Source organism: Sapajus apella, unplaced genomic scaffold (assembly GCF_009761245.1).
Source record: "Sapajus apella isolate SASKATOON/1434 unplaced genomic scaffold, GSC_monkey_1.0 scaffold114, whole genome shotgun sequence".
Classification (NCBI taxonomy): Eukaryota; Metazoa; Chordata; class Mammalia; order Primates; family Cebidae; genus Sapajus; species Sapajus apella.
In genome coordinates, this window is record NW_022437054.1 from 1,513,173 (window position 1) to 1,537,352 (window position 24,180).

Consider the following 24,180-nt stretch of genomic DNA (forward strand, 5'->3'; position numbering starts at 1 on the left):
ATTTCATTAATTCCAGAGAAAAGGGCAGATGGGGAAAGGGCTACAGATGGAGAATGGGCAGAAGTCAGTTTTTCTTTTTTCTTTTTTTTTCTGAGACAAGGTCTTATTATCTCTCCCAGACTGGAGTTCAGTGGCACAATCTCGGCTCACTGCAACCCCGCATCCCGGGTTCAAGGGATTTTCCTGCCTCAGCCTCCTGAGTAGTTGGGCTTACAGGCACATGCCACTATTGCCTGCTAATTTTTGTATTTTTAGTAGAGACAGGGTTTCACCGTGTTGGCTAGGCTGGTCTTGAACTCCTGAACTCAAATGATCCACCTGCCTCGGCCTCCCAAAGTGCTGGGATTACAGACAAGAGCCACTGCACCCAGCCCAGAAGTCAGTTTCTGAAAACCTTCTATAAATCTTTAAGATGCTTGGACATTAATGAATTCAAGAATGGTTCACAGATCTATTTGCATTAGAGATAATTAACTCTAAATGCTATGAGGAGCAGAAAATTCAGAGGCATATAAATAAATGAACAAAGATAAAATGTAAGGCAATGTCGCAAAGTTGATGCAGGTCTGAACTGAGAAGATATTTTCAGAAATATTTAGGATATAAGTATCAGTAGTCACTATAAGAATAAATTTTTATTGAATGAATAAATGTATATATCTGGGTCCCTGGAGAAATACACTCTGCTCATTTCTTTACAAAAGTTATCAAATGAGAAGTAAAATAACATACATAAACTGCTTCAGTTACTTGTATTTACTGTATCCTTTTTCGGTTTCAGTCTTACTGGACTGAGGAAATGCATTTGGGATTTTTTTTTTTTAACTTTTGCTTCCTTGATCTACCAAGCACATGAGAAAATAGGATCAAACAAGTCATTTGCATAGGTAAGAAACTGGATTTATAGCTTGTTATCACTATTCTGTAAGATTATCATCGTGTTTTGTACAATGTTAATTCTAGACATAAGGGGAAGAAAGAAATTAAAACTATAGGGGTGAAAAAATATTGCATGATTTATTACTGTTGAGCTGATCATATGACTGATTAAGGGCACTGAATTTAACTTGTGCATAATGTAGATCCCATATTAGCTGCAGCTAATCAACAGATGTTCTAGCAGAATTAAATTTGATGTTCATGTGTTCTCTTTAAATGATACAGCTCTTCTTAAAACCCGTATTCCTAGTACATGATTATCCATTAAAATAAGATGATGGAAAGTATGAATACAGCTGAGGAGACACCACAAAGCAAATGCTCAACAGCTCCCATTAATATTAGAAAAATCAACGCTATAATACAGAAAGCCATAGACATTATATACTATTTGAGTTTGGAAGGTATTTTTAGTAACACTGCATATAGTTCTACCTAACAATTGCAAAATTAGAGATGTAAAAATAAATCAAAGAAGCCACATTGTGTTTGAGTAGTAAATCAGTAGCTGTCTACCTGGTTTTCCCATCCAGCCTCAGAATTCTAAATATAATCATAGTGCCCACACTCAAGTTTATGTTAAGTACTAACCTCAATAAAATTACTTTTTCTCCTCATTCTCTTTGCTATTTATACGCTGCTGTCCTCAAAGGAAGAATACAAATGCCTTGTTAAGAAGCGTTCTGTTTGGTTGTAGGCTGCATAAGGGGAGTAAACGCGAAGTACATTTGGCCACAAAACGACTTTTTAAAAGTCAGAACCATGGTAGCATGAAGTCAACTGGGTAATCTAGAATAAAACTGTATGCTGCTTTTCCTTCTTTGTTCTCTTTCTACCCTAATAGCTGTGATTCACACAGGTAATGAAGAGTGTAATTCCGATAGAAACACAGCTCCAAAATTAATCCTTTCTTTAACTATGAAGTTCATGTGTCCAAAGTCTGTAGTTGCTGCCTGATTTTTGATCACTGATGGTGATACAGATAAACATTATCATCAACTCTCAACTTCCCAAATCTTTGAAAAGTCTTACTATTGATGGTCCACCTAGTAGAAAAATAATCTAAAATATCTGAAAATATTTTTTATTAGAATGTAAATAGTAATACAAATTATAATAAGGTATAAAAATTCTTTCTACACAGAAGCAGTCTCATGTTGTCCTGTACCCCAGAAACACACTACTCCTTCCTGGCCTAATGTATTTTACAAGTCCTGTAATTGCTGTTAACTTAGATAAGTTTACTTAACTAAAATCTCTCACTTTGGTCTAGGCTTATGTTATTTATTTAGTACAATTTACTTTGACTCACTCAACAATCTCTGTTACATATTTTGTTTTCCATGAGAAATTTGTTTATTAATAATTAAGATTCTACAGGGATAAGAAAATATCTGAATAACTAAGTTTGTGCATGAATACATTAAGTTTAAATAGCCATGATATTATTGTGTTTCTGTGTACTAGAGACAAAAACTTCAAAAAAAAATTTAATGAATATATGTTAAATTAAAAACTGCTTTTATTAAACTGAGATGATCTTCCCTCAATGAATGAATACCTTCAGAATTCACATGTGAAGCCTTAAATATAGACCAAAAATTGGTATAAAATATAGTAGCCTTAAAAAACTTATTAGCAGCAGGGCACAGTGGCTCCCACCTTCAATCCCAGCACATTGGAAAGCTGAGATGAGCAGGTCACCTGAGGCCAGGAGTTAGAGACCAGCCTGGCCAACATAATGAAACCCCATCTCTACCACAAACAGAAAAATTAGCTGGGTGTGGAGGCACATGCCTGTAGTATCAGCTACTCAGAAGAATCGCTTGAATCCAAGAGGCAGAGGTTGCAGTGAGCCAAGACTGAGCCACTGCCCTCCAGCATGGGTGACAGAGCAAAACTATGTCTCAAAAACACAAACAAACAAATGAACAAACCAAAAACCTAATTGTTCCCATGTAAAAATAAGTCTGGGTCCACCCTAGATCTGAAGAGTACCCAATACCATGAGATAGGACAGAAATATATTTAAAAAGTTAAGTTGCTGGTTTCTGTATAAATAAAACTGTTGAATTTATGCTTTTTAAAACAAGTCGAGGAAAAGAGCAAAAAACACAAAAGTGAAACTCAAAAGGCCATTTCATCAACAAGGGCTCATGATCACTAGACATTTACAAACTATATATATTGTTCACAACATTGGTTCTGAACTCTGATCTGAGTATCCCTGGAGTTCCAGTTTCATTCAAGGATGTCCAAGAGGTCAAATAAGACAATGTCATTTTCAGTTTCAATGCTGTTTTCAGTTTTCTTTTTCAAGAACAGTACACCTAACTTCTTCAGGGAAATGAATTGTCATAACTGCATATGCTAAAGGCTCATGAGTCATAGTTCTAAAGGCATTTGCAAAATATGGTGGTGCATGCCTGCATTCCGAACTTTTCAGCTTTAAACTCTCATATAGTAAATATTCACAGATACAAACTGATTAAACAAAAGCCCTTTTTAATCTGACATTATTTTTATTTTTCCTTTTTTCTTTCTTTCTTCATTTATCAGCAACAGGAGAGTCTAACTAAATGTGGTAGAGTGGTATAAAGGAACACAGTAAAAAGTATAAAGTAAATTAAAACTGACCTAATCATATCAATGTGGATACATATAGAAAATATAATCCAAAACACCAAAGAAAGTGGCAGAAAGGTATGTAAAGGGTATAACCACTCACATACCATTTTAGGACACAAGTAAAAATTCTGCATATTATTTCTGAGCATCACAATATAGTTAAAGATTTCAAAAGGGCATTGACATAAAAAACAACCAATTCATGATGTGGTAGCCTCTATGCAATCATTTTTTAAAAACTTTAACAGCAAAAAGTCTCAAAATCACCATTTTAAAAGACTGGGTCTAACCGTTATAAATGAATGATTACTTTTCTCATTTTTAAAAATCAAGGATGCCTTAAACACACACATACACATGCTCATACATACACATGTACACACAGTCTGCTCATTAGAACATCTGATTGGCTTCAGATCACCAGTGTAATAACACTAAACACTAGCAGGAAGTCTCTGAAGTTAAAGCAGAACTGACATGTTGGTAAGTAAAGCTTTCCTCTGGGTAAAGATCAGAACTTTAACTAGCACATAATACACTGGAAATATCTTAGTGTCTCAAAATTCACTGCTTTGAATCTCTGACAAGTATAAAAATTTTATATTGAAAATTTTATGCTATTCAAAACATTTGAATTAAAGCTTACATTTTAAAATCTTATTTTCTTATGCTTCTAAATTTTTTAATTTTACCTATAATAACATTTACATCAATGCCTTCCATTCAATGTAAAACAAATAGAATTAGGGGTAAGACGAATGTGAGTACTTGCAATCACTTAATGTACTTATTTCCATCATTCTCTTTGTATTGAAAATGTACCTGCTCTCGATGTCTGTATACTCTTTCTCTGTACCACGTCTTTCACAGCAGAATCTCCCATTTCAGTGGCAGGCTGAATGGGTTTTAAAATAAAATGATTGATAAATCATATATACTTTATACGACATGGAGTTAGTAATTCAAAAAAATACATAATTAATTACCTCCCAAGACGGCTGTTTTGCAGGAGGCCCTACAAAGCAAAGGGGACATGTCATCAGTTATATGTAAGTATGACAGGGCCAACCAAACATTCATGCAGTGTTACTATCGAGTGAGTCCTCATGCCTGGCCATGAAAATAATTACTTAAGATTTTGAGGGTCCTTTTTAGCTTCTTCTTTTCATTGCCTAGGACAGCAACTTGACAAACATGTAATAAGAAAACTAAAAATATAGGATTTTTTTAAATGCACAGTTTACATTTCAATAGTGAAATTATGTTTCAAATGCCTATATGTAAAATAGAAAAGCATGGATATCAATGTGAGCACGTGAGCTGATGCGGGGAAAAGGAACCACTAAACAGAAGAGCAAGCCACACCTGAGGGAATCAGTGTCAAAGCTGATGGTCAGTGCCACAGAGTATTTGAATGCAACACATCAGAGGCATTGCTGCCAGCACACCGTAAATTCCACTTTTCCTGTCAGTGGGAAAATACACAGCTGGAATTACAGTTTAGGTGAACGTGTGATTCACCTCTCATCAAAGAAAGTGTTCTAAATATCAGCTAGGAAACACACTTATTAAATAAGCAAAATACTTATTTTTCCCGTGACCACGTGAACTACTGCAGCACCTACATTTCTCACATCCCCTCGTTTGGCCTTGGCTTAGACTTCCTTGATCCACTCATGCAACACGGTCCATGAAACACATCAAATGAACCATGTAGAATAAGCTTTCAACATCAAAATATTTATCAAAAAAGAAAACACTGAATCACCACAGACTTGCTGAATATGAATAAACTTTATATTTCAAAATCAGTGCAGTATTTATTGAAAATGATAATTTTGGTATTCACAGAATAAACTTGGTAATATGATTGCTTCTAAAATTAGCTAAGTTTGATATATTATCTTGCTCTGTAGAGAAGTTTTATGAAACAGCGATCATATCAAAGAACTTGCTGTCTCAAAAAAAAATTAGCCAAAGCATCTCTATGCAACTTAATTGCATCTGATTCACTCATGTCAATGAAATTTCCCTCTCTGAGGCCTGACACTTATGAAGATAAATGAGCTGCTGTGGTTTATGCCCATTCCAGCACTCCCTCCTGCCTCCAGTACTCTCCACAGCAATACCTCTATTGTGAGACTGGGCATAGATAGAAGCAACTGGAAGTGAGGTCTCATGTTTCCTTGGCTTCACCTCTCAAGTCCCCCAGCAAACTTCTTTCTCTCCTCTCTCCTTGTCCTTTCACATCCCTCTTCCTTTGCAAAAGGAATCTTTAGATCTGTCGTCCTGATGCTTCCCTTCCTAACTGCTTTTTATGGATAATTGCAACCACTTTTTTTCATCTGTGTTCAGCAGTAGTACACACATATTTTTCTTTTTTTCATGTGATTCTCCCTCCCCTGTGGCTAGAATCATGCTCAGAAATAAAAGGAAATTAATGTTTTCCCTTGATTCTGTTATTTTTTTAATTGCTGCCTAATGATTCTTTTTCCAGATTTCTCTAAAGGAGGCTATTCCCTTGCTATTCAGAGCTGTGTCCAAGGACCAGCATCAACATCACCTGAGTACTCAAGAGAAATGCAGAATCCAATACCTGTTGATTCAAAATGTGCATTTTCCAGAAGCTTCTCAACCAATTCATGAGTATTGAAATGCTCTGTTCTACAAAGAAGTGCTTCCATATTTGTTTACCCTAAGTGCCCTTTTGGAGCCTAGCCTCAATTCCCTTCCTATCATGTTCCTGAATTAATACTACATTATAAGCCATAATATTGCTAATGAACTTTTAATCAGGCTATACCTTCTCTGATTAACTTCTTCTCCATAAATCACCCAACACTATTTTCTTCAATAATGTTAATTTGGCCTATATAATACTATCCTATGAGGTTACAACATTTTCTATAACACTAAATTATAGCCATACATGGCTGACCATTTATGGTGATGTTCATCTACGGTAAATAAAAACACAGATCTGTGTGGGGCAGTACCTCAATCCTTAACGCCTCCCCAGTAGTGAGGATGACAGCAAGAGCAGGAAAATGTCGCTCTGATTCTGACAGTTTTGGTACTGGAAACTCACTTTATCTTCTCCGCTATTTCTAACACCCTGCTCTTCCTTCTATAGATCAATTTGACTTTACTACCCTCCATTCCATACACCCACATATTTTTTCTTCATTTATTCCATGTACACTCTGCCCTCCTCATTCTTTCTTCCTCTTTCATTCATTTATTTCCTCTTCCCCCTTTCCTGACTTGCCTCAGGTCTTACAGCATCTTAAAATGGAACTAATAACTCAGCTCCTTTAGCGGCACTCTCGATAGAATCAACTGCTGACCCCTGATTAGAGACACGACTTATCACCATGTTACTCCTACTTATTGTACACTTAATAGGACATTTTCTTTAGCTGTTAGAATATATTAGTGCTCATATTTTAAAGAATCATTCAATCAAATGACTTTTTAAATAAAATACAGTTCTCACCTTCTTTTTTTCCGTTGACTACACTGTTTCCTTTATCATTGGAAGGTCCAGGTAAAGGCTCTGACACTTTCTCGGGGACACATTGCTAAGGTAATATAAAGAGTGAGTTTTCATTTTAAAAATTATAATGAGTTACATCAAACTTATCAATATTTTCTTTTTTAAAAAATAAAGGGTCTTACTCTGTCCCCAGGGCTAGAATGCAGTGGCATGACTGTGGTTCACTGTGGCCTCAGCCTCCTGACCTCAAGCAATCTTCCACCTCAACTTCCTGAGGAGCTAGAACTGCAGGGGTATACCATCATGCCAGGCTAATGTTTTTATTGTTATTTTTGTAGGGACAAGGCCTCACTATATTGCCCAGGCTGGTCTCAAACTCCTGGGCTCAAGTAATCCTTCCATTTCTGCTTCCTAAAGTGTTGAGGTAACCAGGGTGCGCCACCACACCCAGCCCTAATCAATTCATTTAAATAAACCTCAATGTAGGCCAGGCATGGTGGCTCCCATCTGTTATCCCAGCCCTTTGCAAGGCCAAGGTGGGTGGATTGCTTGAGCTCAGGAATTCCAGACGCAACTGGGCAACATACCAGGTATTGATCGACTTACCACCTATGCAACTTACGACCATTCGACTTTACGACCACAATCGCTAGCCACGACTGCTCCCTGTCTGGCAGCGCAAACGTTGCCCAGCTGGGTGTACGACAGTGCGGACCAGCTTCTGGCAGCACTACCATCTCCGCGTGCACCATTTCAACTGTACATATAGCCTACTCAACTTACGACCAAATCATGTTAAGACCGGTCCGCGGTCCCGACCGTGGTCGTAAGTCGAGCACTAGCTGTAATGAGAACGCATCTCTACAAAAAAGAGTCAGGCATCATGGTGTATGCTTGTAGTCCCATCTGCTCGGGAGGCTGATGTGGGAGGATAACTTGAGCCTGATACGTGGAGACTGTAGTGAGCCAAGATCATGCCTCTACACTCCAGCCTCGGCAACACAGCAAGATCCTGTCTCCCCCAAAATTTCAATTTACTATTTTAAAACTAATTTGACTTTAAAATAAGAGAAGTAAGTATTAAAAATGCAAGCATTTCAGTAAAGAACCTCATCTACACTTTCTAGATCAGGCTCATCTCTTATCTTCATGTGGACATTGACTCTTATCGAAGCATGGCAGCCCAAAGAAACATGTTCACAGACAAAATATTAACATGTGCATATTTCAACCAGGAACTGGCTTCAAAGTACCTAATTCTACTTTGCTGTCTCCACCAAAAATAAGAAAGCATTTAAAACATACATGCCAGCCAGGCGCGGTAGCTCATGCCTATAAATCCCAGCACTTTGGGAGGCCAAGGTGGGTAGAACACCTGAGGTCAGGAGTTCGAGATCAGCCTGACCAATATGGTGAAACCCTGTCTCTACTAAAAATACAAACATTAGCCAGACTTGGTGGTGTGGACCTGTAGTCCCATCTACTCAGGAGGCTGAGACAGTAGAATTGCTTGAACCAGGAAGGTGGAGTTTGCAGTGAACCAAGATCATGCCACAGCACTCCAGCCTGGGTGACAGAGTGAGATTCTTTCTCAAGATATGTATCATATACTTGCTATACTTACAGTATTAAAAATTTTAAATATTCCTCATAAATATTTCAGTACTAAAATAAGATACTTATGAGAAAAAACTTGGAAATACATCATCTTGACCCACAATAGGACACTGTTACATTGATGCTCATTTAGGTAAACAGGGGCTTGGAAATACCTACACATTTTTGATAAAATTTTTAGTGACACGAAAAAATGGTTGAATAGGATGATAATGCAGTAATAAAACTTTTATGTTGTATTTAAATAAGAGCAAGCAGATATGTATAAACTGTGCAACTTTTTCCAATTAAGAAATAACTTCAGGCAAGGGGCAGTGGCTCACACCTGTAATCCCAGGACTTTGGGAGGCCAAGGTGGGTGGATTGTTCGAGCCTAGGAGTTTGAAACCAGCCTGTGCAAAATGTTGAAACTGAATCTCTACAAGAGATACAAAAATTAGCTGGGCACGGTGGTGCAAGCCTGTAATCCCAGCTACTCAGAAGACTGAGGTCGGAGGATCATCTTAGCCTGTAAGGTCAAGGCTGTGGTGAGCTGAAATTGTACTACTGCACTTCAGCACAAGCAACAAAGTGAGAACCTATCTCAGAAAAAGAAAAAGAAATAACTTCAAAGAAGTATAGCAAGCAAGCTAAGCCTGGCACGGTGGCTCATTCCTGTAATCCCAGCACTTTGGGAGGCCAAGGTGAGTGAATCACGAGGTCAGGAGATTGAGATCATCCTGGCTTACACAGTGAAGCCCTATCACCACTAAAAATACAAAAACTAGCCAGGTGCGCTGGCACACTCCTATAGTCACAGCTACTTGGGAGACTGAGGTGGAAGAATCACTTGTACCCAGGAGGCAGAGGTTGCAGTGAGCCGAGATCGAGCCATTGCACTCCAGCCTGGATGATAGAATGAGGCTCTGTCTCAAAAAAATAGATAAAAGTGTGGCAAGTTTTCTTTAAAAGGGAAAAAAATAAGAACGTTTATTTAGAAAGCATCAGCCGGGCGCGGTGGCTCACGCCTGTAATCCCAATACTTTGGGAGGCCAAGGCAGGTGGATCACTAGGTCAGGAGATCGAGACCATCCTGGTCAACATGGTGAAACCCCGTCTCTACTAAAAATACAAAAAATGAGCTGGGCATGGTGGCGTGTGCCTGTAATCTCAGCTACTCAGGAGGCTGAGGCAAGAGAATTGCCTGAACCCAGGAGGTGGATGTTGCGCTGAGCCAAGATCGCGCCATTGCACTCCAGCCTGGGTAACAAGAGCGAAGCTCTGTCTCAAAAAAAAAAAAAAAAAAAAAGCATCTAAAATGTGCCAGGATCTTATATGCACATACGTTGTACACACTGTAATCATAAAAACTGATTATGATGACAGCTTCCTGGTCATTCCAGGATGTTACGAACAAAATGTTGAAAAGATGTGATCCATTTTTCTCTCCATTCAGAATTTCCTCCTCCTAGACCTTCACATGGCTGGCTCCTTCTCATCCTTTGGTTTACAGCTTAAATATCACACTCAGAGAGGTCTTCTGCGACCACAGAATTCCACTTCCACTCCCATCCCCATCCTAACTACAAATTTCCTTGATATCTTCTAACTTTTTCTGTTTTCTTTATAGAAAGCATTTACAGTGAGTTAGAAGAATTTGCTGGTTAATTTTCCATTCCCACTACTATAGCGTAAGCCCTCATCTTGTATATTCGGTGTCTCACTGACTAGCACTTGTGACCTAGAACCAAAATAAATTCTAGATGAAAACACTTAAAATTTCATCGAGAGGTTTCAAGTCCCAAACTGCTATGTTTCTATAGGGCATCTCCAGTCGTAGTGGCCTGCTGAAACTGAACACACTCCTAGCCCAAACTTAAAATCCACATGCCAGTTCCTACTTTCCCATTCTTTCCTTGATGCTACTGCCATTTTATTGTCCTTCAGCTTACAAAAAGCTTCCTCAAGATAAATTATTAAGTCACTGAATACTGCTGTGATCATTTTGTCTCACCTTTGTATACATACTTTCTAGTTTACAAATGTTTTCACATTTCCCACTACTTTCGTTCATTACACTAATGGTACAATAGAGGTACTATTAGTACCATTTTTATGAAGGACGTCAGTGATATTTAAATAGGTTAAAGAATTTTCCCCAAGGTCGCACAGCTAGTAAGTGGCAGAACCTGGATGCTAACCTGTCTTTTGACTTCCACTTGGTGCTGGTAGAACTATGCAGCAGCTGCTTCCAGTGAACACTCAGACCCTTCCCATTTCTCTCCAGAGTCATCACATTAGAATACATCATCTTTCTCTTATACTTCTCCTGCTACAAGTTTGGCTGCCACAAAAGTACTCAGTGTGTTCTGTTTTTGAAAATGACTTCGCTTATCACAACACTAAACCAAGTTGCTGTTATTACAGTCCCACCCAGTTACTACTCCCCATGTTTTTTCTTATCCTAAAGTGTTCATTACACATCTGTATTGAACAATCAAAACATATAAATATATTAAAGTCCCAGCATTATTTTTTCAAGTTCCAAATGCAAAAAAAAAAAAACAAAAACAAAAACAAAAAAAAAAAACTACCATTCAAACTGTTTCTCTCTAACTGTCTTTAAGACTTTTGCACATCCAGGTATATCTCAGAAAGATACATTTGGCCAAGGCTTAACCTGAAATAATTCTTTAGTTTTTAGATACACTTACCTTCAGAACACAAACTAATTTTTTTCAAATTCTAAGCTTTATTTTCCATGCACTATACTGCATTTGCTTTTTAAATGAATTAAGCAGATTACCAGAATTAAACTATGCAGCAGTAATGTACTTGGCACATAATTACTATATTATGGGCTAAAAAATAAGAAAATAATTCATTACAGGCATATGCAGGAGGTAATCACTTGCACAAATCACTTATTTTTGTGGGGGAAACTGTGAGAGTTTAGTTTATAGTAGTACCTTATTTAAGTGGGTTGGCATTGAAAATAGTATTAATTGCTTCTATTCTGTTTGTCAAAAGCTAAAGATAGGTGTATAAATTCAGCTCCTTCCAAGGAGGAAGAAGAAAAACAAGAATAAATCTTGTGGGGCAATAATTTTTTAATGAAAGCCGCACATAGCTAACTAAATAAGAAAGCTGTAACTGAACATGCGGACGATGAAGGCAGAGACGGACTGAAAGACCAGTTACTACAGCAATGAGATCTGGGAGAGAAAAAATAGGCTGGAATAAATCATTTTTAAAATGTGAGAAAAAGAGAGAAACAAACAAAAAAGAAGCCTAATTGGTCAATTAAATATGAGCTTAAGCCAAGAAAGTAAAGAAACAATAAGTACAGTAAAGTACATGGAGAAATAGATCTATAGCAGGGCTTTTTGGTCCTTTACAGCCCTAATAATGCTAATTAACATTCATGCTACAGTGAGTTTTTTGTAAATACTTCTGTGATACGGAGTTTATTACTATAAGACATTCAATTAGCTAAACATGGCCATCAATCACTACCTGAAAGAACATTATTATTACAGAGAGAGAAAACTGGAACTTTCCACCTACAGAAAGAATTGGTCACCAGAATGCTAAAGAGTAATGTATGGCTTAAAAGACTATATTTAGCATGAACCCGGCATGTATGAAAAGGTATATTTTGAAATGGTATCTTTAATATATATACAACATAAATTGGGGCTAACAAAAAGTTTAAAAAATTTTAATCTAAAATCATAATCTTAAGATGTCAGTTGAATGATACAAGAAAATATATTGTAAACTTCTGGGCTATTTATGACCTATTTATAATTTATTTCCTTTTTATTGATGGCATAATTTCTCAACATAACACATTGAAACTTATACGTTCTTAAACATTAAAAAATAATACAAATGTAAGCAATATTTTAAAAATGCGGTATTTAATCATGAGATACATTAGGTATGTAATATTACTTATAACATTCCATAATATAAAAATTCATTTGTCTATTTATTTATTTAGATTAAATAACTATTAAGGCTGAATGTGGTAACTCATATCTTGTAACCCCAGCACTTTGAGAGGCTGAGGCAAGTGGATCCCTTGCGCCCAGCTGCTCAAAACTAGCCTGGGCAACACGGCAAAACCCCATCTCTACAAAAAATACAAAAATCATCCGAGCATGGTGATGCAGGTCTATATTCCCACCTACTTGGATGGCTGCAGTGGGAGGATCACCTGAGCGCAGGAAGCAGAGATTGCATTGAGCCAGGATCCCACCACTGCACTCCAGCCTGGGTAACAAGGTAAAAGCCCATCTCCAAAAAACAACACACACAAACACACACACACACACACACACACACACGTACACACACGCACACAATTAAAATGCTTCTTACATGGAAGACTGTATTCAAGGTACTCCAAGACACACACAAATATGTTTACTGACCTCCAGTAGCTCATGGTATGCAGGAGATTTAAATGCTAATTTAAACAACTAAATATAAAACTTCTGAAATTTGAAATTTCAGAATATGATATAAGGACTTTGAGTGGCTATTTTAAATAAACTACAATGACAAAATTATGATGTTGAAGTCTTACCATATTGCTATTAAGAGTCTCTGATCTAGGACTGGTTATTTGCAGCAAAATACATGTTATTCAATTAGATGAATAGTTTTATATATACCCTTCATGGACAACTTATAAAACACACAAAAATCCCTTTGCAATACAAACTTTGAAAACATAAATTTAAATTTCTACATTTCCACAGTCTATATTTTTAAATTAGATAGTCTTGTTATGTTACCAAGGCTGTTCTCAAACTCCTGGACTCAAGCAATCCTCCTGCCTCAAACTTGCAAGTAGCAGGGACTACAGGCATACACCACAACACCCAGCTATTTTTCTACAATTTTAAATATTATTTTAGTCTCCCTATGGTGCCAATAATATAAGTAGAGAAATAATCTCTCCTAAAAACTACATGATACCAAAATAATAAGTGTCCAAGAAAAAAAGCTATATGCTATGTGCTGTACAGGCTAGTAACTAAAAGGTACCAGGGAGATTCCATGATTACTACAAGTCATTTGATCCACTGAAGATTTATACAGGCATAAATATTATGAAAGTCACACAAGTATGATTTAAAAGGCAAAGTATTAATATTTGTCCAAATAAAACTTAACCAAATTTTATATTTCCTCTACTAAGGAAAGCATTTCCTAATGTGGTTTTCCTCTATGTATTTTCCGGTTTATTTTTTTCAGCCTCCACCCTGTCACAGCACTTATCAATCTTTTGTTAGTTACCAAAGTTAAGCAAATTGCTTTAATCAACTAGCTGTATGTCTATGTTCTACTCTGACCAACTTTCCATTACCAACATAAAACAATGATAGGTAACCACTGCTAAATTTTAAAAGTAAATACTATGTAAAACTAGATTCAGAGTGAGAAAATTAATTTAACAAGAGGCCACTTTACCTTGGTAGCAACTGTCAAGTCTTCATCTTCTGGTTTAGTGCGTGAAGCCACACACAGTTCTTGGAAAATGCTTTAGAGCAAAAATACACAATGAAAATGAGCAAGATGATTTTTTTACTTTTTTTTATCTGCTAGTTCTTATCCAGCTTCCTTCTCCAAAAAACAAAAACACAATATAGGGAAAGGTCAGCTATCTGTATATTAAATAATGTCTCTTGATATAATTAAAATATGGCCTCTATTCTAAAACTTTATTTTAGTTACCTACTTCTGCCTCCACCTGTCTAAATCTATAAAATATTCAATGAAAACTGACCACGAGGTCTATAACAAATAGTGACACCCAATATATTAGCAGAGCCTGGCAAGAATTTATACCCTCACAAATGATCTGTCCTGAAGCTGAACTTAAAATTCAACTAATGAATGACATAACTTTTGTTACCTAAACTGGAAGACACCTGATGACCTAAAACAAGGTAGAGAGATCCACTCTCTTGTTCATAATCTATCTCTGCTTAAAAGACTAATCTGAGGAATTTATACTGCCATTGTGAAGTGACACAATGGCAGTATAAATTCCTCAGCATGCAAACCACTTAAGAAGGTCCTATTGCTTTCCTTTGCCCTAAAACAGTACAGGGAATACCCGGTAATATTTGAAATCTGTGAAAGCTAAATGTACAAAAGTCAAATAACAAAGGTGTATGTTCTTATTGAGCATACTATTCCCAGAAAGATTAAAACATTAACGCTTATGAAATCTCATTATTTTCACTCTATCGGTCCTATCTTATTTGCATCCACATAAACTAGCAAGCCCTTAAAAACATTTATAGGCACTCACATACCCAAGAAGACAGACTGCTGGAAACACAGAGTCCCGGTAGTTGCACTTCTGTTCCCCTAAGTACTATCATCTAAATATCATTCTTCCCATAGGCTCCCACTTCTAGGTTCCACTTCTGCAGGGCTCCACGGAAGTCCCCAATCTTCCAATCTTCAGTCTATGAAAGCACAGATTCCTGAAAGGATGGTCTCAACTGACCAAGAGTAGGAGCTCCCTATATCCCTGCTCCGGAAAAACAAGCAAACTAGAGTCTCCATCACCTTCCCCCAGCACAGACACACTACCAACTACACAAGTGAACTCCATGATGGATTTGCCAGCCAATCATGCCCCTGACCCAGCCTATGTGAACATGGCAAGGACATCAGTGAATTGGGAAAAGAGGTAGAGGTGACGAGACACCTGCCCTGGGCCATGAATCTATGTAGTTCAGCAATCTCCAGCCCTTTGGACTTCAGGGGCTCTAAGCCACCCCTCTGTAAGGATGGAAATAGATGATACCACATTTCTGTCTGCTGTAGACACTCCTCCCAGTGTCTCAAAATCTTTTATCATCTTTCAGTGAAAATCTTCACGTTTGTCAGTTCTTGACCAAAAAAAAAAAAAAAAGCAACCTGTCTAGAACAGTCTTGAAACTTCTATTTTAATGTGCCTTGTAGATAATTCCCAACATCTTGTGTCCTTCATCTTTAAAATTTATCTTTATCAAACTTGTCATAAACCCCAAGATTCTGATCTCTTATTGAAGAGTCCATACTCCTATCCAATCCAGTGTTGTTTCTCTTCAAACTTGGACTTTCCCTGCTCATTCCATTCTTATCTGCTTCCATTGGGTTCACCAGCTCATTTCATTCTCATTCTATCCACAGGGTGCACAAGACTCACTCACTTTCTATTATTAAAACACACACAAATATGATTAAAAAAAAAAAGGAAGGAAGAGTACTGGGCTTAAAATGAGTTCAAATCTCATTTTTGCGACTTCCTATGTCTAAAAAAAGGCATCTTCATCTCTTTGAGTCTTAGGTTCTCTATCTAGAGAATCATTTGGCCAGAAAGTTCAACACAGGTTGCAGTACTAGAGGGTATTTTAATTAGTCTTAAGATTCCTAAAATTCTGTGATTCCATGTGCTTTTAATTCTGTCCATAGAAAAACTGGGAATGCATAGCCAGTAGAATTTGAAAAAAGAATACAGCAAAAGAAACACCAAGAAAACCAGAGAAGAAAGTTTTAAAACATCAAGACAAGATTATAGAAAAGTCATGGAAAAAGAAAAAAGACTAAAAAAAAATTATGGAAGTAGGTGGAAATACGAGCCTAAAGGGAAAACTAACCTGGGAAATCAAATAATTTCTCTCTAAGACTTGCTTAAACTTACTTTTCTAAAACTTATAGTCCTATGGCCAAAGCTAAGTAAGATCTGTCCTAAAACCTTTAAAGGTAAAAATAAGACACTGGTTACTACTGAAATTGTCAAATTTGTTAGTACAAGCTCTTGGACTAACCACATTCTGACAATAGCCTTAAGCAATAACCACATTTCTAACACATCTTTAGATTTGTTACATCTAAATTAATTTGTTAATTTATTAATCTAAATTAATTTTTGTTATGCCTAAATTAATCAAAAATAAATTTTGTTATGTCTCAATTTAATTAATCTAAATAGGATTCGGACCTATGCTTTGATTCAATGCTGCGTAGATCTCTATCAATCTATGCTGAAGTGTAAGAAAAGGGATTTGGAAGCCAGGCAGGCTAACGGTCAAACTGTGGGTCGGCTACTTTGTTAACTATGGGAACATGAGTCAATTAATCAACCTCTCTAAACTATAGTTGCCTATTTAGTGAACAGTAGGTTAGAGGAACACAGATGTTGCGACGGTTTTATGAGATGATAAATGCATAGCACATAATAGGGTTCTAGCTCAGAATACAACATTCAACAGATATTAGTTTCCTCCATCTATATTTCCTTAGTTAAAATAACGTTTTATATTTGCAAAATCCTACCTGACTAGAGATTCCTCAGAACTCCCAGCATCTATTAAAAAAAAGGTAAAATGCATTTAAATCAATAATAAATATACAGAATATTAAAAACATAAGAATGCACAGAGATGCATGCCTGTAATCCCAACTACTTGGGAGGCTGAGGCAGGAGGATCCCTTGAGGACCCCAGAAGTTTGAGACCAGCTTGGGAAACAGCAAGATTCTATCTTCATAAAAAAAATTATGCACACTTTTGTGCATGCTTTAGACCATGTTTTTTTGTTTTACGTTTTTGTTTTTTTTTTTGAATCATGAGACTGACGCTTTGTTACATATCATTCCTTTGGCAGCATACCTGGGACCTTATTAGAAATACTATTAATTTAACCTGTTGGTAGGTAATTAATGCAGTAAGAACTCTTAATTCATTTGCTTTGTATTTATTAGATGCAAAGAAGAATACATTTATCAAAATTTGATATCTACAAGTCAACTGCAGTACATAAGTCATCCTAGCCAAACCCTACAAGATTGACTAAAAATGGTATTGTTAGCAGAACAGGTGTGATGCGTGAAGAGTGTCAAAGAGCATGATTTCTGGACCAAAATATGAGGGCAGTTAAAATAGAATATACAGTAACATATGTAGAAAAGACACCCTTGACATGTTTTTCTCTGCTCTCATGCCACAGCAACAATCATCAACAAAGAAGGCTCCTGTGACCAAACATGTGGAGAGTTTTTCCCCACCAACAAACAAGCAGTCATTTCTGCAGATGACACAAGCTGAATGTCCTCTAATTCAATTCTCACACTCTATCTGCAGATAACATCAGATTCCACAGCTAAAGGGCTCGGTCCCATGAGACCACCTCCCTACATCTGTCCTAAGTCTGAAGCTACAGAACTTCTGACCAGCCGGCTTATAATTGGGGTTCCCAGGACTCCCACTTTGGGTTAAATTGAATTGTTAGAGTGGCTCGAAGTACTCAGGGAAACACCTTTACCAGTTTACCAGGAATGATGTTACAAAAGGTACAGATGAAGAGATGCATAGTTCAAAGTCTGGCGGAGGTGGCAGGAAGATTCTTTGCCCTCCCAGGGCACACCACCCTCAAGGAACCTCCATGTATTCAGCAATCTGGAAGCTCTCCAAGCCCAGTCCCTTTGGGTCTTTATGAAAGCTTCATTACAGAGGCATCATTGATTACATAAATCACCGGCCACTGGTGACTGACAACCTTCAGCCCTTCTCTCCTTTCCAGAGTTTGCAGAGTTAGCTAGGAGAACTCAACCCTCTAATCTATCATGTCATCGTTTTTCTGGTGATCAGTCCCATCCTGAAGCTACCTAGGGGCTTCCAGCCTTCAATCATTGGCATACAAAAGGATATCACTTTGGAAATTCTAAGGATTTTAAGAACTGTACACCAAGAAATGAGTCAAAGACCAAACAGATTTTACATCCACAGTTTTGATTTCTGTGGTTGCAGTTACTAATGGTCAACTGTATTCCAAAATACATTGAAAACTCCAGAAATAAACAAGTCTTAGGTTTTAGTGTGTCATTCTGAGAAGCACAATGAAATCTTGAGCTATCCCCATCTGTCTAGCCCAGGGTGTGAATCATCCTGCAGCGCACCCATACTGCATCTGTTACCCACCCATTAGTCATCAACACGCTCTCCTCCTGCACCCGGCCATCAACATCAATAAGGCTTGAAGAGCCAGGATCACTCAAAGCTGATGATCTTTTTTCTCACTTAGACTCAGGGGGTAAATAGTGGCCTAACACTACATTGCAATGCGTATGCCATGCACCTGACTTCACCTCATTACATAGGCATTGTATCACTTCACATCATCATAAGAAAAAGGGTGAGGACCATACAGTAAATTTTAGGAGACTACATTCAAGTAACTTTTATTACAGCATATTATTATAATTTTATTTATATTTTATATATTTTATTATTATTGTTAATTTCTTACTGTGCCTAATTTATAAATTAAACTTTATCACAGATGAGCATGTATAGGAAAATACAGTGTGTGTTTCAGTACTATTTGTGGTTTCAGGCATTCACGGGGGGTTTGGAATGTATCTGCCACAGTTAAGGTGGAGCTGCTGCACTTATTTTGTTGAACACAACACAGCCTCTCTAGCTCTTCAGTTAAAACTGTTCAGTTTAGGATAAAACAGAAGCCAGCAAAACAAAGGAATCAGACCAGAAACTGGCATCCTTGCAAAGACTTTCCAGCCGCCAGTGGAGAAGAGCTCAAGAGAGATCAATGTGTTACTCTGGCTAATACTCTTTGGGGAAGATGCTGGGTGATTTACTTAGTTGTAGCTATGTGCTCTGCCCTTGGAGAAGAGATCAAGAAAGATCAATGTGTTACTCTGGCTAATACTCTTTGGGGAAGGTGCTGGGTGATTTACTTAGTTGTAGTTATGTGCTCTGCCCTTGGAGAAGAGCTCGAGAGAGATCAATGTGTTACTCTGGCTAAGACTCTTTGGGGAAGGTGCTGGGTGATTCACTTAGTTGTAGCTATGTGCTCTGCCCTTGGAGAAGAGCTCGAGAGAGATCAATGTGTTACTCTGGCTAATACTCTTTGGGGAAGGTGCTGGGTGATTTACTTAGTTGTAGCTATGTGCTCTGCCCTTGGAGAAGAGCTCAAGAGAGATCAATGTGTTACTCTGGCTAATACTCTTTGGAGAAGGTGCTGGGTGATTTACTTAGTTGTAGCTATGTGCTCTGCCCTACTTTTAACAAGGCCCAAATTCACCTGCCATTTTACCTCCCACAGAAAGAACCATGGAAATATCACTCCTTTAATAGCTTATTCACTCTGACCCACACCTCACATTCAGGGAGAAGCTTAAGAAACACTGGGGAGGTGTGGCAGGCTGCCAGGTAGTACTATCTAATGGGAAAAATATATAGAAAGAAACTATCAATGCCCCTTTGCTATCAGAATGTGCCAATGCTGGCCTCTGTCCCTAGTAGGAGAAAAAATTATTTTTCACCTTACATAAAGCAAAACTCCCTTGCCATCCCTCTTGACAGAATACTTGTAGGTGAGTCATGTCATTATAATACAGACTGTTGTCTAAAGCATCCCTAAAGGAAGAGGATTAGGGAGGAACATAAATGTTTACCTACAGCATTCACTGTCTGGTCTTATTTCCAACCAAAGGTTAAGTATGAGAGACTTGGTGATTCCAGTTTTATGAAGTACAACCTTTTGAGTTTGTCCCCTTCCACTGCTAGAGAGTCTATTTGGACCCACCTCATAGAGCAAGATGCTCCAGTTTGTGCTGGTGGTGTCATTTTCCTCAACCCTTTTCATTATGTGGCAAATATCTATACAAAGCACGTTTCCTAAGTATGTAAATCATATGTCATCGGATCTTAACAATGATAAAGAAGCAAAAGGAAAAACAAAAGGGCAAAGAACATCTTAAATGACTACATTCAATTACCATGAAACTTTAATTTTTTTAACTATTCAAAGGATATCCACTATATTATTCCAACTATATGACTCTTCTGAAAAATTTAAAACTATAAAGGCAGAGTAAAGATCAGTGGTTGTCAGGAGTTGCTAGGGAGAAAGGGAAAGATGAACAGGTATAGTATAAAGAACTTTTAGGGCAGTGAAACTGTTCTGTCCATAATATTAAAACGATACATGTCATACATTTGTCCAAATTCACAGAATGTACCCATCAAGGGTGAAGCCTGATGTAAACTATGAACTTTGAGTGACTATAATGTATCAATGTAGGTTCATGAGTTGTAACAAATGTACCACTCTGATGGAAAATACCAATCATGGGGAAGGCTGTGCATGTGTGGGAGGCATGGAGCATATAAGAAATCTCTGTACTTTCCTCTCAATTTTGCCGTGAATGTCAAACTGTTCTAAGAAATGAAGTTATTGATCTAAAAAAGATATTCACAGCTGGGCACGGTGGCTCATGCCTGTAATCCCAGGACTTTAGGAGGCTGAGGTGGGTGGATATCACTGTCAGGAGTTCAAGACCAGCCTGATCAACATGGTGACACCTCGTCTCTACTAAAAATACAAAAATTAGCCAGGTATAATGGCACACACGTGTAATCCCAGCTACCCAGGAGACTGAGGCAGGAGAATCGCTTAAACCCGGGAAATGGAGGTTGTGGTGAGCTGAGACTGAGCCACTGCACTCCAGCCTAGGTGACAAAGTGAGATTCCAACTCAAAAAAAAAAAAAAAAAAAGCAGCTATTCCAGGATCTCCAGAACAGAAATTTTAAAAAATATATTCACTGAACCTGTTGTTATGATAAAAGCAGGACACAGTGACCCTACAAATTACAGATCACTGAAGACCAAAGTAACAGCATGTGGGCATTATTTCTCAAATTGAAGTGTAAAAAGTATATGAAATAAAGAAATTTAATTGCATGCTTAGGCAAGAAAATATTTTATCTTATTTAATAATCCTAAATAGACTTAGCACAATATGAAAACTATATTATTCATGTAATCAAAATAAAAGGTAATTTTTATTCTAATTTTAACTCAGAAATTATTATGCTTATTTAATTTAACAATTTTACTGAAAGGTTAATGAGATAAGGAGGACAGATTATAATTACCTAATATTGCTGTGGTAACTTACATACCAGTATCCGTCAGTCACCAAAAGTCAAAAAGGCAACCAGCATTGCAACTTAAGATGGATCAAACAACAGGAACCAGTACCAAGTTACCTTGTCTTATAAAATATGTTATTAAAATGAAATTTTAAAACAATATCAAAAATTAAGTTGGGGCCATAAGTCTTGTGCAGAAAAGATTTCATGTAGCAGGCAAGAGACTGCCAACCTTAGAAAGTTCTGCATACAAGGCTGGCCCTTGGCTGGTGTTGAGGAAATTAGAATTGAGAGGGTTTTCACCATTCCCTGAGAAGTGTGGCTCACCATGTCTAAAGTGTTTGTAGAAACAGTGTGGTTGCTCTGAACAGCTGCTTTCCTTCTGGGAGTCTGGAATTTGGGTACAGGTGAGGAGGAGTAACCTCCACAAAAAAAAAAACAAAACTTGGGTACTTAGTCTCCAATGAAACTCTGATACTGGTAGACAACACTGTACATGTGTTGTCAAAATGTGAGGCTGGGAGGAGGCAGATCCCAGGAACTCCACAGGAGAGAACTCCTGGAGGCTTGTGCTGGTTTCCTCCACATTTGACCACATGCAGCTTTTCTCTCTACTAATTTTGCTTGTGTCCTTTCATTGTAATAAATTAAAGATCTGAGTATGATTATTTGCTGAGTCCTGTGAGTCCTTCTAGTGAACCATCAAACCTGGGGGTGCTCTTGGGAATCCTTGACACAAATGCCTTATATGAGATTTTTATTAAGTTGATATAATATATATGACTGTAATCAGATAGTTATTTCACAGAAGAATTTTCCCTAATAAATTTCCCTAATCTTTTCTCTAAAAATAAACTTTCTTTTCTTTTCTTTTTTTCCTGATATTTGACTTGGCGATTCTTGTATTTCTGTATCTATCCAATTGAGTACAGCCATAAAAGAAATAAATAAAACAATGATGTCAGAAAATAAAGTGAAATAAGCAGCAATTATATTTTAACCAGAATAAAAAATGGAGACTCTTGATGACTGACAATACGTTCTACAATATGAATGTTTCTAGAAAAAAAAAAAAAAAAACTATGAAAAGGTGGTCAATTTTCTACAACTCAACTCAGCTTAATTCCTTTTTATAATAATTGTGCAGGCCAGGTGCGGTGGCTACACTTGTAAAATCCCAGCATTTTGAGAGGCTAAGGCAGGAGGGTCACTGGAGACTAGAAGTTCCAGACCAGCATGGGCAATATAGTGAGACCTTATCTATTAAAAAACAAACAAAAAAAAACCTTAAAAAGAAAATTAGCCAAGCGTGGTGGTGCATGCCTGTAGTCCCAGCTACTCAGGAGACTGAGGTGAAAGGTGAAAGGATCATTTAAGGTCAGGAAGCAGAAGCTGCAGTGAGCCAAGAAGGCACCACTGCACTCCAGTACTGGCAAGGGAGGGAGACCCTGTACCAAAAATAAATAAATAAATGTGTATGGGGCCAGATGTAACTGCACATGACTGTAGTCCCAGCTACTCAGGAGGATGAGGTAAGAAGACTGCTTGAGCCCAGGAGTTCTAGGGTACAGTAAGCTATGATTATGCCACTGCAAAGACACTATATTCTAGCCTGGGCAACATAGAGAGACCTTATTTCTAAATAATCATAATTAATTAATTGTGCATCATTCAAGTAACTTGTATAACTAGAGAAAAACATATGATGATACTGGTATAGAATATACTGTAATAGTCTACTACTGATTATAGAATTTCCTCTTACTTGCTTCTAGTCTTTTTCTTATCAAACTAAAAACATGGTTCACCGATTAAAGGCAGTTCATCACAGAACCAGTCAAAAAGTCAAAAGAATTGCATCCAGACTGTAGGATGTGTTATCCACTGCTCCCTGCAAATAGTGTTATTAAGAATCAGCAGGACTTTTAACTTTGTCTCTGTGTGCACACACATGCACATGTGTATGTGTGTGTATATGTGCATGTGTCTGTGTGTGTGTGGGTAAACTGTGACAGATAAGACCATTTTGCTTGTGTAAGAATATGTAACATAACTTGTGTTTCTCACAAAGGAATTGCTTTTCTGTCTTCTGTGCTCAGTAGCTATCTTCAAAAAATAATTTCCTCTTTGTATGGGTGCACACTGGTTCAGTTTTACAGTTCTTATTGCCATGTATTTACGGTACTGGAAGGGATTGCTGAGTTCCCGGTTCTAAAGATAGTTACTTTATTAGTGACACAAATCAATATGTAATACAGTTCACCCTTTAGCAGCAACGGTTTGAACTGCAGGTGTTCACTTACATGCAGATTTTCTTCTGCCTCTGCAACCCTGAGGCAGCAAGAGCTACCTCTCCTTTCCTCCTCATCCTAATCAACCTGAACATGATGAAGATGAAGACCTTTATCAGGACCTACCTATGCTTTATGAAAAGTCAATATATTTTTCCTGATGATTTTCTTTCTAACAGCTTCATTTCTCTAGCTTACTTTATTGTAAGAACACAGTATAGAATAATGTAGCACCAACAAAATAGGTGTTCCTCAACTGTT

At 37.4% G+C, this 24,180-nt stretch overlaps 1 protein-coding gene across 1 annotated transcript in view; it reads right to left on the bottom strand.

The window, feature by feature from the left end:
* Positions 1-24,180, bottom strand: part of ANKRD20A1 (ankyrin repeat domain 20 family member A1) — a 56,004-nt gene that overhangs the window by 17,661 nt on the left and 14,163 nt on the right. Inside the window, exons 7-11 of the mRNA XM_032260153.1 lie at positions 17,009-17,039; positions 14,144-14,213; positions 7,064-7,148; positions 4,554-4,582; positions 4,390-4,462 (exon numbers count right to left, since the gene is read on the bottom strand). Coding sequence (XP_032116044.1) covers positions 4,390-4,462; positions 4,554-4,582; positions 7,064-7,148; positions 14,144-14,213; positions 17,009-17,039 — 288 coding nt within the window. The remainder of the gene's footprint in view (positions 1-4,389; positions 4,463-4,553; positions 4,583-7,063; positions 7,149-14,143; positions 14,214-17,008; positions 17,040-24,180) is intronic.